General features: G+C 39.6%; 1 protein-coding gene across 2 annotated transcripts; it reads left to right on the top strand.

Moving 5' to 3' along the window:
* Window positions 1-249: 249 nt before the first annotated feature.
* On the top strand, window positions 250-11,882 carry LOC129778363 (zinc finger protein swm). 2 transcript variants are annotated; one of them, XM_055785230.1, is made up of 3 exons: window positions 250-479; window positions 995-1,929; window positions 8,077-11,882. In XM_055785230.1, exons 2-3 carry the CDS (start codon window positions 1,294-1,296, stop codon window positions 10,678-10,680), a joined length of 3,240 nt encoding a protein of 1,079 aa, XP_055641205.1. In that variant the 5' UTR covers window positions 250-479; window positions 995-1,293; the 3' UTR covers window positions 10,681-11,882. The 2 variants fall into 2 exon arrangements, with proteins under 2 accessions (XP_055641205.1, XP_055641206.1); XM_055785231.1 differs by lacking the exon at window positions 250-479 and adding an exon at window positions 814-912.
* The last annotated feature ends 2,525 nt before the right edge of the window (window positions 11,883-14,407 follow it).

Below are 14,407 nucleotides of genomic sequence, written 5' to 3'. Positions count from 1 at the left end.
AGGTGATTTTATATATATATTTTTCAATCTGTACATATTTTTACAATTATTACGTGTGTATTTTCCACATTTTTTTCAACGTTTTTTATTTACACAAAATTTGAAACGTTTTCACAAAATTAAATGTTTTCACAGTAAATCAGATGACTTCAAACTGAAAACACGGCTTCACATCTGGATACACTGTCTGTACCTTTCACATTGTAGTAGCTCTGACATTGCCTTTGAGGAGAACATTTATAGCATAAACGTGAAGGCGAACGTGTAGTCAGCACTGATAGTGGAGAGAGTGAACGAGTGCGAAAAGTAATACACATTGAACCATTCAAAAAAAGGAAGGTTTCTCGAACGAAAAGATTGTTCTGTTCGCCATTGCTGAAGTCGGAATACGCGATTGGCGACAGGAGTGTTCTGTAGCAGAATAACAACATATCGGGCGTAAAATTTGTACGTGAAAGTGTTTTTTTTACCGTCCCCAGGTGAGTTTTGACGATTTCGCTGCATGGATCGTTTGTTTATGGGCTATTTTTATGTAACTCTGGATCACCTCCCCGTTCAATAGAAGTGATATGGGTGGCGACATGGACTTCGAACCAGTGCTGTCAGCCGGTATACATTGTGCAATGAAGATTTTTGCGGGAAGTTTTTTCAAACGCAAGTAATAATGATTGGCTCGGGAAACAGCAATGAGTGGAAAACCATGATTCTTTCACATTTTTTATTGGTTCTAAACTTTAAAACGTATGTTGTGCTCAATTCAGTAACAATATTAGCCATATTTCAACTGAGCCTTCCATATGTCGCTCAGGATAGTAATTTCAGTCTATCTGGCAACGACTATAAGCGAAGTCGAAAAAGGCAAGAGCAATTTGAATAGACAAGATTTCTTTCATTTTTATCGTGATTTTTTGGGTGCGTGAATAATTTTTCCAGTAAAATTTATCTTTATATTGTTTCACAATAACTAATTGTTACGATTGAATTTGTTTTCCAGACACAAGAAAGTGCCGTTTCGCCAAAATTTGGTGCGTTTTTTCCTGGTGACAACAGGAAGGTACGAGAATAAGAAGAAGCAGGAGGAAAATTTTCTGCAGCAGCTGTACGCACACAGCGATTGAGTAGCCAGCGCCATTATTACACAATACATTGAAATATCGCCGTATGTGAATTTATAGTACCATTGCAAGACGAACGTGTTGTGTACATCAGAAGAAGTATTTTAAAGTTCGTCGAGTTGTCAACTTTTCGTCGTCCGGGAGGTCACACAGGAAAGCTGCATTGGTAGCAACAACAATGCATATAAACAATCCCGATGCAATGAAAGCATGGCTTACGGAAATCCTGGAGCCACTGTGTGACGCTGATCCGGCTGCATTGGCTCGGTATGTTTTGGCCTTGTTGAAAAAGGATAAACCAGAGAAAGATCTGCGAGAGTGCATGAAGGAACAGTTGGATGTTTTCCTTGTCCACGAAACGGAACCCTTTCTAGAGAAACTATTCAAATCGATTAAAGGAGAGGAGTACATTAAGTTGGCATCAGCTAAAGAAGTGATATTAACCCCAGTCGAACCACAGCCACAGGCTGTCGTTAGCAGCGTTCAGTTCCAACCATCCATTGTGGAAGACACCAGTAATGGTAGTTCGAAAATACGCATCAAACGAGAGTTTACTCCGCCCCTGCATGAAAACAACAACACCAGCAGCAGCAATGGTGGTATCAGATCTTCCAAAGATGCTCCCGCTGCAAATGCTACATCCGGAGAGAAAATCGTCCCCAACACGTCGCACGACAATTGCAATGAACTGTCCAACAGTACAACCAGTGGAGCGATACCCACCGCAGCCGCCCCCAGCATCGTTTCGCCTGCCAACACGACAACGGGCGTTGGGAAAACTCCTGTTAAAAGTTCCAGCAATAAGGATGATCATGTGAGTATGCTTATTTGATTTCCAAAATGGATTGTTCTTTGTTTCGCCGAGCAATCGGTTGTTTCATCTGACGTTCTTCTAATATACAGATTTTTTTCGATAATAAACAAACAATGAAATATTGCGATGCAGTTATGAATCAATTACTAGAATTCGATTTGCGAGTACCGAGCTCCGGCTCGTTATTTTATTTATCTTTTGCAAGAATCATTAAAATTACTCTAAACAAAAAGTTAATCTGTGCTATTATGCTAGGGATTGAGTTCACGATGGAAACCGAGATGCTCATATATAAGCAAAGCACAACTATAATAGCTTCAGCTTCAAAATGTTCTTAGCAAACCCATTTTGTGTATCCTAATAAAAAAATGTCAACAAATAATAAACTTTCTCCGTACAAATGCCGGCGCCTGGTGGGGATCCCATCGATATCCTTTAACCCTTTATAAGGTCGTCCTGTCCTGCGGTATTTTTTTTTGAATTTTCATTTGTTCGTAAAGTTAGTTACAATCATCTGTTTTAAGTCAAATATGCGCCGTTTTGTTCGATGACTTGTTACCAACTTCATAATACCCCTGTTATAGAAGCTCGCTTCCTTATTGGCAAAAAAACTCGGATGGCAGTACAGGTCCGAATTGAGCGTTTGGCCATAGGGAAGCAGCTCATAATAGATTATTCCTTGACAATCCCACCAAACACACAGCAGAACCTTCCTGGCCGTTAATGAGGACTTGGCCACCGTCTGCGCCGCTTCAGCGGGCTTCGACCACGACCGTTTGCGCTTCACGTTGTCGTAAGTGACCCACTTTTCATCGCCAGTCACCATCCGCTTCAGAAACTGGTCGATTTTGTTGCGATTCAGCAGCGATTCACATGCGTCGATACGGTCAAAGATGTTTTTTGCGTCAACGTGTGTGGTACCCATACATCGAGCTTCTTTGTGAATCCAAGCTTCTTCAAATGGTTAATAACGGTTTGATGACTTATCCCCAGCTCTTGGCCGATGCTACGGCTGCTACTATGCCGGTCTTTCTCGGCTAATTCAGCGATTTTGTCGCCATTTTCGACGACAGGCCTTCCGGAGCGTGGCGCATCTTCGACGACCTATACACCAGAACGAAAACGTTGAAACCATCGTTGTGCGGTGGAAATGGAAACTGTATCGGGTCCATAAACTGCACAAATTTTATTGGCAGCTTGAGATGCATTTTTGCCTTTGTCATAGTAGTACTGTAAAATATGTCGGATTTTCTCTTTATTTTGCTCCATATTTTCGACACTATAACTCACGAACGACTTAACCAAACAAATCACTGTCAAGGACTATATTATAGCGCAAAAATACCTTTCCAACAAGCTATAGTATGACTCGATACAATGAATACAACTAGAACTATGCGCTTACAGCGACACCTCGCGGAAATACCGCAGGTATTTTTTGACAGCCTAATATATTGCCACCCAACAAAAACATATTTTTTTGCTGCACTTTGAATATTTCACTTAACCAAAGACCTCTAAAGGTATCTGGGAATATTCCAATTTTTTAGGAGGTTACCAAAATTTACACAAAATAAAAAAATATATAGCTATCACACCATAAATTGATAGTCTAGGTCTCTTTTATCAGAATAAAATTTGTCTTTGAGGCAGAAATTTTGCAAAATGAATGTGTCCGGGATCTTTGAAAAAAATCAGATTGAGTCGGGAAAGACGGACACGTGGTGGGAAAGATGGACACTAGCTGAAAATTCAAGTTTTTATACTCGATAAGTTTTGAAGGACTTCAAATAGGCTTAAAAAATGATCGTACAAAAAGGCTACACTAAAATCACCTGGAAGGGCTTGTTATTTTCCTCATTTTTCCATGTCTAAAATAGCTTCGGAATGACAAATTCGGATTACGTTTTAAAAACCGTTCTGCTGATTCGTCCATGATATGTGGGTGCACTTGCAAACGTAGTTAGTGGGCATCTGTTAATAAAAGAAGTAGGAGATAATCAAATAGTTTTCAAAGCAAAATGTTTGTTTTTTGTCGGTGAAGAGTCCGTCTTACCTGACTTGATTAGAATTTTATTTCTCGTCAATATTTCTGGAAATGAGAAAACTTAACCGATGATTCGATAAGCTGGAAGAGAAGTGATGGTAAAACATTCACGTAACGAAAAATACCCCAAAAGTTACTCGATAACAATGGGAATCTTATTTTCTGCAGACGAAAATTTACATCGAGCGGCCCTTTATAGATTACTTTTCTTGTTATTATTTACAATTTTAACAGAAAGCCAGCTAGTTGTACACAGTAAGTGTCAAAGGTATTGATACACTGTACTGCAAGTTTGTACAAAACTCACTGTTGTTGACTCACAACTGTTAATTGATTGAAACATATTTCGAACTGTTCAGTCATAAGGTTAATTATCCAGTCGAAAGCATTATCTTGGTTTGTTCAGTCTTAAATATGACATTGGTTTGTCCACTTTTTGAATGCTCTAGTTCAGCTCATCTGTGTCAAATCAGGTATTCAAATGTTTCAAAACATATAAATAAAATTGTCTTTTTCATGATTTACAGTAGTTTTATAGGATATTTTAATGGATTCACATGTTTTAAAGGCTTATAAAATCCACCTTCTATTGGTGTCAATGAGGGGCGCAATTCAATCACCAAATGATTATTTGGTACGTATTCAGACCTTTTCTGGATTATAACACTTACAAATATTGTAAACATCATGCTTGCACACTATTTGTATCAGATTTATATACAGTAGAACCCCGATTATCCGCGGAATAGTCTGTCTAGCTCGCCGCGAATAACGAGAATCGCGAATAACGCAAAAAAGTACTGAAAATAAGTTTCAAACGTGAAAAAAAGATATTTCAGCTTGAAAACTTTGTTTTATTAAAACAGAAATCATTGAACTATCCATTAATAAGGTCGTGTACACGGTACGCCAGTGTTCAATTAATGTGACAGCCTAGACTAAATCGAAAATGCATGACCCTATCCCCCACTGAAAAATTCTGGGAAGGCCTATAGACGGATTTCGCGCCAACTCGACCAAATGTTGGCATGACCCTCTCAGAACTTAATGAAACTTTCTGGGCGTGAAGGCCTTACCTAAATAAGCAACTTGGCATACTTAGTTTTCTGAAAATTTATCTAGACTAACATGTGGAAAGGGCTAAATATATTTTTAATAATTTTTTATAACATTTTTTACTCGAAAATAGTAAGTCCTACAAAAAAGTAATGCATGAAAGGGTTATAGGAAAATAATTGATTTTCAGAAAAAAATACTGAAAAAATATTTTTTGAAATCCTACACTGAAAAAAATCGGTTTCAAAAACTAAAAGTCGATTTTCTCAAAATAGTCATCTCAGATTTTGACGAAATGGTAGATAAATGTTGGATAAATATGTGCCCTACAACTCTTCCATACATCGCAACTTGTGCATATTTGTAGCAAAAAAGTTTTTCTAACAAAAACTTTTTCAAGATTTTTTCTCGAATTTTTTTTTGGGGTGCTGTTATAGAAAACTCAGTAACAGGTAGAAATGGATTTATAGTGACCCTTTGATGCTAAAGTTTTCAGTTTTCAGCTTGTGTTTGTAGTCAAATACAATATGTTTCAATTCCTAGAGCAACGACAATAGCCATCTGCCAAAAATCTCTTGATCGGTCCGTCAGGTATCGAATAGTTGTTGTAGATTTAGGCATCTAATATAAGTCACTGTAGATATGATAATAATAAATGGATTGTATAGATACCTAAAAGATGCATAAAATGGTTCTGCAGTTGTTTGAAAATTACTAGTCGTGAACGGCAGCAAATGTAAAGTGGTGGAAAAGAAATAGCATTATTTTGTTTCTGCGCAATCATCAGAATTCAACAATGAAAAATGTGACATGATTTAGCAACATGAGTCTAGCCGTGATCTCCAGGATTTGCAAGGATTGTAAATGCAGTGCTGGTATTAACCCCTTCCCGTATTATTTAATACGTCATACATCAAGGGATTTCACTACTCTGCTGAACGTTCTAGCGCCCTATGTTGTGCAAGTACACTACGAGTGAGACTCGATGTTGTACGGGAGAGGGTTAACAACCCCAAGTGTAACCGTAATAAACTACGTCGGTTAACATCAAAAGTAATAGAGAAAATACGTTTACTGAGATATACCCATCCGTTGGATGATACAATGCGAATTTGTGAATCTTGTTTGGCAGCGATTTAGAACAATAGGTGTGTTCCAAAGAAAAAACGACGTATAGATGAGGATAAAACTAACCAAAATATTGGAAACTCACAAGCTCCATCAAATGGTCTAGAGTTCGATAATGCATACGTGTGGTTGTGTTGGCAATAGTTAGAAAATGCATCAGTTTTTGCTGAGTATAAATGGAGTGCAAAAACTGATACAATTGTACTTATGAGAATGGTGCTAATGTCGATGCACTTGCCAATACTACCGCACCTATTCTATATTGATTTTACTTTCTAAAAGTAGCTGTACAACTCAATATAACTTACTTAAAAGGAGAACTGGTAAGTTTCTTCGGTTTTTTTCCAAAAATTAATGCTTTATTCTGCAAAAATGGTCACAAAATAAATATTTAAAATATTGCCCATCCATTTTTTTCCATCTTTCTGGCAATTCACGGATTCCTTAGCGAAAATAATCGGCCGGCTTGTCGGCTAAGCACAAATCGATTCAATTTTTGACTTCATCAAAATTGGAGAAGTGCTAAAGCCATGTTGAATCGATCGAAAAAAGTAGTAATCGGACGGAGCAAAATCTGGAGAATACGGAGGGTGGGATAGTCGTAATAGGTACGTTGCCCGACGTTTAGAATTGTCGTAATGGACCCACATTTCATCGCCAGTAACGATTCGATGCAAAAAACTCTTTCTTTTATGTCGTTGGAGCAGTTGTTCGCACGTGAAAAAACGGTGTTCGACGTCTCGTGGCTTCAATTCATACGGCACCCAATGTCCTATTTTTCGGATCATTCCCATTGCTTTTGAACGATCGGATATGTTTTGCTGCGCTACTCCAAGTGTATGTGCAAGTTCTTGTTGCGTTTGTGACGGATCTTGACCGAGTAAAGCCTTCAATTCTTCATCTTCAAACTTTTTTGGCGGTTCGGAACGTTCTTCGTCTTCCAAGTCAAAATTACCACTTTTCAACCGTGCAAACCACGTCTGACACGTTCGCTCAGTTGGAGCATGGTCATCATAAACTTCCACCAAAATGCGATGACTTTGCGCAGCATTTTCCATTATATTGAAGTAATGAAGTAACACTCTCGTTGGTACGAAATTCGAAATGGCAAAAAACTATGTTGTTTACGCTTTAACTTTTTGACATACACTAAAAAAGACGCGCAATGACGGTAGCTTTCCAATGAATGTCTGGAAATTTGATTCACTGGAATAATAATCAAGTTTCGCTATCTGTTGTAAAACCGAAGAAACTTACCGTTACACCAAATAATTCTCAAACAAATAAAAATATAGGCTAACAGAACACGTACACCTTATTAGCGAATGCCTAATAACAATGAGATTTATATTCTGCAAAAGTGTTGTAGATCACTCCCTTCATAAAACGATGTTTTTATGCATAATATTTCGGAAAACACAAAAAAAAACTTATTGTTTTTTCCCAGTATCCCAAAAACAACATCAAGTTCAATTGTCCCATGTTGATATTCCAGGCATAACTGTCACACCTGTAATCAGGCATGATTGATTTAGTGACGGAAACGTTTCACATTTCATCAAACAATAGTTTACTGCTTATAAAAAACCCGGTGTATTGTTAAATTGAAACGCTTAAAGCTTCTGGTAGAGAAATGTGCTAGAAAACATTGATGCCGTTTTTCTCAGTTGCTGATTTTGGAACATGTGACAACTATTCGTAGAACGGCAGAATACTGAACAAAAAAATGGAAAACTTCGAAAATTGCAGATCGCTGAACTTCGTGTTCGCTTTTCTCGAAATCATAAAATGTCACATGGTCCGGTCTGAATTAACACTGACCATATCTAGAAGTGTTTTCAATTTAAATTTCACCTCTACAAAAATACCCTCCATGAATTATTAACTAATCATGCTTTTTTCTGTCCCCTCCACAGAGCAAAGAAAGTCGCAATCGTGGCAGGCGAGTATCGAACCGATCTCGGTCCCGTTCCCGCTCTCGTTCACGCTCGTTTGAACGACCCCGCGATTCCCGCCGTTCCCGTTCGAGGGATCGTCTTCTCATGCGGGAGTCCGCTCGAGACAAATCGAACCGTCAGTATCGAAACAAGTCTCCGGTGGGGCGTAACGATTCGTCGTTCCGTCGCTACGAGCGCAAAAACCATGGCTACGAGAGTAGCCGTCGCGGTGGAGCGGGAAGCGGTGGCGGTGGCAACTCCAACGTGAACAGCGGTACCAATAATCGCATAGCGAACAGAAGCCAATCGGGTAGTCGTTCACCGTCACCGACGGTGGATCGCAGGAAGATTGCACGGTCGGAATCACCAGCTCCGTCAGCACCGAGCATTGTTCCTGCGCCGTCTGTTGATCATGCTCCAGCAGTGGACACGAATTTGCTAGGGGGCAAACGTCAGCGTTGTCGTGATTTCGACGAGAAAGGATACTGTATGCGTGGTGAGACATGTCCATGGGATCACGGGGTTGATCCCGTCGTATTGGAGGATATAAACAACCCTGCGTTGATTACAATTCAGTCAGCAGCTCAGATGCGCACAGGTCCCATCCATCCGGAGTACAGTCCGGATGCACCCGAACTTTGGAATAGACCGCCGAACTTCCAGCCGGGACGTCCATCGATTGCACAAAGGTTAGGGAATATTGCTGGAGTGGGTGTTGGAGGGTTTGGACCACGTGCCGCATTAACGGGAAATTTCAGAGGAGTAGCGCCTGGTTTTCCAGCGGGATTCCCAGGTAATCAGATTGGAGCAACACCTTTGCAGAGGGAACTCATTTCCGTACCGGTTGTCGACGCGAATAAGGGAGGTGATGTTTCCGCCCAGCAACCCAAGCGTAGATTTGAACCAGAAGATGCGGTTGCAATCGCTGATGGACACTTGAAGCGTAAGCTTCCGCTAAACAATCGTATGGGTTCCAGGATGACAAGTCACTCGATTGGTACGGGGGGTGCTGTGAATCCTCAACAGAACTGCTCTCTTGAACTGCGGAAAATTCCACGTGGATTGAACGCAATTGCTCATTTGAACAACCATTTTTCGAAATTTGGCAAAATCGTTAACATCCAGATCAGCTATGACGGAGACCCGGAGGCAGCAATTGTGACGTTTTCGACACACGCCGAGGCAAATGTCGCATACCGAAGCACGGAAGCAGTCCTGAACAATCGCTTCATAAAGGTATTTTGGCACACCCCGGCGATGGGTGGCGATCAACCAGCCATCACACCAGCGGCTAAGACGGAACATTCATTGCGTAGATCATACCCGAATCAGTACAGTATTAATAACAACCTGAATAACACAACGACGGGAGGAGCCACGTCAACAACCAGCAGCACTCCGGTGGTCACTAAGCAAGTAACGAGCAGTGGCGTTGCAATCAGTTCTGCTGCCAGTGGAACCGAGAGTGGTGCTACCACTACTACCGCAGTGACATCGGCTATAACAAATACCGCTACCAAACTGGTAAATACGGTCACCACCCCCATAGTTACCGCCAATCAACTACGTTTGAAGAACTCGGCCAAAATAAGTCGTGCCACTACGGAATTATATCGAAAAAAGCAAGAACTAACGCAGGGTCTCCACAAGCGAAAATACGATCTGCTACAGGGTTACCTAAAGGAGCTCCGTACATTGGTTATGATGGTGGAGAAGTTCGAAGCTCAAGATCCTACCCGAGCGAAATTGTTGACTTCTATCAAAGATATGGAGGGAAAAATTGACTCTTTGAAGGCGGAAATCTCCAGTGACCAAAATCAAATCACCGCCCGTTTGGCCCCGGTCCGAAAGACGAAAGAACAACACGAAAAAGATATGTTGGATGCTGAATTGGAAATCATTGCCCAAGAACATAGAGCCCACAAGGTACCGGGAACAGCAGGGGGCAATACAACGGCACCAGCGGCTGGTGCGCATTCAAATATCAAACCTCCTACGTACGGTTCGCAAGGGATCCGATCTGGCCGTCCTATCAATCGACCACCTGGTCCCACTAGTGTCGACCGGCGCCCTACAACAATTGTGATAACTGGATTCGCCGCAGATGACGTAGACGCACTGTTGGGACATTTCAAACACTTTGGAGAGATTACGAAACATCAGCTGAATGAAACAGTGCCATCGCTCACCATCAGTTACTCCATACGACAAAACGCGGAAAAAGCTTTGGTCCGAGGAAAAGTTTTCCGCGATGTAACGCTGCAGATTGTTTGGGCTGTGAACAATACATCTTCGGCTGTCACGTCGGCTGGTACAGTAGAGCCGAAAGGTAAGTCTGCTAAATCGTTATCCGACCAGGATGGCACGGGAGGAAAAGTAGCACCAGATTCTACCGAAAAAATAGACAGTCCACCCAGCTGTGTTGCGACCGTTGCCACATCTGCGGCTGATACGAGTTCAGCTGCCTCCCTCGATACCTTGACGGAGACCGGATCGATGGAAGAAGTATCCGAAATCCGTATGGTGGAGGAAGAAGAGGAAGAGGAGGACATGGAATCGGAGGATCGCTCTTGGCGCCGTTGATAATTCTGAATGTCAGCGCGCCAGGAAGAGCAATTAAGCAAATACCAGCCATCATCACAGAGAAAGAAGTTTGCCGATTTTTCATTCTTCATTTCATGATTGTAAGCCTCTTTCAACCGATTTTTTTTTCTTTTTCTCCGAATGTAGTACGTAAGGGTTTTTTTTTCACACTACGGAATGTGTTTTGTTATCTACCTTTTTAGTCGGAAATAAGTCTTGTAAGTTTGAAACTGCCAGGGCCATTTATGAAAATTAAATCCAAAGTGAGACATGATTCGGACATCCAAAACTTTGTACATTTTAGGTGACTAAAAATTCACTTGCTGTAACCCAGTAATTGGTTGGATTAGAGTAACAATCTTTCATTTTTCGTAAATGTTAGGGTAAATTTATTTTATGACTCAAAATTTCAGCATCTCCGAAGTCTGCTTCTTTTTAATTTCAATATTTGTTACTGAGTTATGAGTTTCGTATTTGGTTTTATTGACATGAAAAAAAAAGTGAGATTGGTTCGAAGCGATTACGAAGTTCAGCATCTTTCAAACCACAAACAAAAAGGGAGAATAGTTTTATCGAACAGAAACTAGTAATTTACTATTAAAATTAATAATTATGACAAAATTTCGAATCTATATACATATAGATTGAAAAAACTAGTGTTGATATAAAACAAACAATTATATTAAGTGTACATACAGTGATCTGTAATCTTAACGACCAGCGGAAAAGGAAAAAAAATATATTCAAACTGTGAAGATGGACGAGGAAGCTATTTAAGAACATGTTGTAAATGGAGTCATCTTTGGATATCATCAAAAGGAACATCGCTATGGGATAGCCACGAAACTTCTTGGATGCGTGCGTGCCGTTTGGGGATTGGACTACTCCGACGCCCAGCTGCAGTTTATTTTCATTTTCACAGCTTTCCACCGCAGAGCCTCTTCCAGTCGTGGAGCGCATTTTAGTTCTAAACAAATACAGTTAAACACAGGTTGTATTGTGAAAAATTGAAAAATACGTTGACACGAACGAAAAAAATGCTGCTTAAAAAAAACATTAAAAAAATGTCGAAAAAAAAATCAAAATAAAATAGCTCGACACAGCAGCCGGAAGTTTTGCGAACGATGAAAATAAAGTTTGATTTCAAAGAAACAAAAAGATTACAGAGCTCGTGACAGAGTTCATAATAGCTATAACATAAATACATGTGTTTTATTTTTCGCCAATATGTAATATTATTGTTCGCTAGTATTACTGTAGTATTTGAAAATCTCGGTATTGTCCATTCCGGTAAAGTTTATACTGTTTCACAACCTATTTCGCCGTGATTTTGTGGCACTGGTTCTTCTATACAAGTTTGAATGAAACTTTGTGATCAACCTGACTTTTTGACGTAGGACTAATCTTTTATTGTTGTACCAGGGTGTAGGCTCGAAGTTTCGAAAACGAGAGCGTTACACTTGAGGTGCAAGGTTTTGAACGTTAATACCTCTTTGCCAGCTCAACGGATTGGTTTGGTAATCACCTTTTTCGAAAGACAAAATGCCTAAAAGTTATATGCTTGTTACTTATTGATCCGCATAAAAATTGCTTCGAAAACAAGCAATTGAAACCGCAAAAATCAGTATATAAAGCTCCGAGACGAGATGACGAGCGCTCATCCCGTTTGTTTTCATATTCCAGGAGCCGAGCTCGACTGAAAACAAAAACAACAAAAACAATCAAATGTAAACATTGAGCATTTCAGGGATACCAGGTGACTGTTTTGAATAAATTAACACCGCACGAGAAGTGTCTTCGCAACAGGGACGAATGACCTTCGGGTTAAAGTCTCTTTAAAACAATAACTGAACTTAATTGTGTCTTCACAATCATGTTGAATGAAAATGAATAACTCAAACCCCATTTTTCTAGCAATTTTGATAAACCAATTTTTTTTTACTGATTTGATTTTTTACATCAATGCGTTTCATTCGTCATACCTTGACATTGACATAGGTGAATAAACATTGGTCCAAAAACTATTCTCTATCAGATTGGTCGGCCCTGAGGCAGTTTCGAATTACTAAAATTTGTATGAAATTTTTTCTTGGCATCATTTACCTACTTGAAGTATGTTGTTCTGATTCTAATTTAAATTATTTTCTTTGAATTTCCAAATATTCTCACCAAAACTTACCATTATAATATAAAATTATCTTTAGACACAATTTTTGTATGATATTTTTTCACTACTTGCAAGCAAAAGTGATTTTCATTTACATAGAGTACTAATTTGATTTTGGAAAAATAATTTTCATTCATAATTTTTATTTTAAAAGTGCGTTCACTTCTACTGCAAACCCATATTATCATGCCTGCTCCTCCATTTCGTAATACGTAGCTCAATGCCGTCAACGCGGATACTAATCTGTCTTTAGAACGAAATGTTGATATCTGGATAGTGGTAGATAGTTTCAATTTCTTATCGTGCACGTAATATGTCCAATGTGCAAACGCGGCAGTCAAAGCGTCCAATGTAACATTTTTCGCTCCGAGGCTTTAAGCTCAAATCACGGAACAACAGTTACGATTGGTGTTTCAGAGTTATTATTTACTGCTGGTGGTGGAAGTAGTGATAAAGATCGATACCCTTTAAGACAATTTGCGGAATAATGTTCGGGTCTTCAACTTTGTTTTTCTCGAATTAACGAAAATGTTACATTCGACCTTTTCAAAAGTTACGCAAGAATTGTTCTTCTCGTCATAAAGAAAAGGGTCCATAAACTGGAGCCGCTCGGGAATCCACTCTCAGGGACGAATAACCTACGAGTCCCTTAAGAAATAAGAACAGAACAGAACGGAAATCTACTCAGTTATGATTCTGTAGCATTTCTTATAAAACACTGTGCCCTCCTTGACCAATCCCGTTTCTATTTTGCTAACGGTCTGAACGAAATCTCTAGCGAAAAACGACGTATCGGTAATAATTTGAACAAAGCGGTTATCTTGTTGAGACTGCCAATTGTGCCATTGACGATAGATAATGCGAACAATACGGAATGTTTCATCAAGGGTTGTGGTAGAGAATATTTCTCAATGTCAAAGAAACCGGTTTGTTTGATGCAAGTAATAGTGACAATGGACCCTATTATATAAATCGAATCGGAGATTCGATACAACCACTATCACTATCACACCGAGCAAAATCTCGTATTTTGTAAATCGAGATAGGACCCTATTATAGAAATCGAAGCGATAAGAATTTTGCTCGTTAGCCCTATTTTAGTATTACAGATACCGAGCAATTCGATAGCATCGAGCGAGTGATAGCTATCGGTGCAGCTTTCGGATTTTTTCGAGTTGTTTAGTTTGCTTCAGAGCCTAATTTTGTTTTGGTTGATATGATATTCATATTTTCCTTTGAGAAACATTTTGCCTAAATATATGCAATCGCAATACATGAAATTCGAGCTCGGCACGAGATTATCTTGAGTCAGCTCTCGAACATGCAGTGATTGTCGATTGGCCCAAACGTAAAGAATTCAATGTGAAGGAGAAGGGATGACTATTTCGGATAGTTTGTCCAAAAACGTTTTTTTTTTTTTTATCCCATTTATTTATTTAAGGCTCATTAGCATTTTAGCTGTAACAGAGCCGAATTTTAATCGTGTACATGTCACATGGTTATCATATCTATAATTAGCACATTACACAGTTGCCATTCGCCAGTATTCCTTCTATACCA

This window comes from Toxorhynchites rutilus, chromosome 3 (genome assembly GCF_029784135.1).
Source record: "Toxorhynchites rutilus septentrionalis strain SRP chromosome 3, ASM2978413v1, whole genome shotgun sequence".
NCBI classification, from domain to species: domain Eukaryota; kingdom Metazoa; phylum Arthropoda; class Insecta; order Diptera; family Culicidae; genus Toxorhynchites; species Toxorhynchites rutilus.
This window is presented reverse-complemented; position numbering and strand designations above follow the sequence as displayed.

Bases quoted from the DNA above. Each gene is read 5' to 3' on its own strand.
- LOC129778363 (XM_055785230.1), top strand. From the start codon at position 1,294: ATGCATATAAACAATCCCGATGCAATGAAAGCATGGCTTACGGAAATC. The intron at 1,930-8,076 runs GTGAGTATGCTT...TCCCCTCCACAG, and splicing joins CCAGCAATAAGGATGATCAT to AGCAAAGAAAGTCGCAATCG.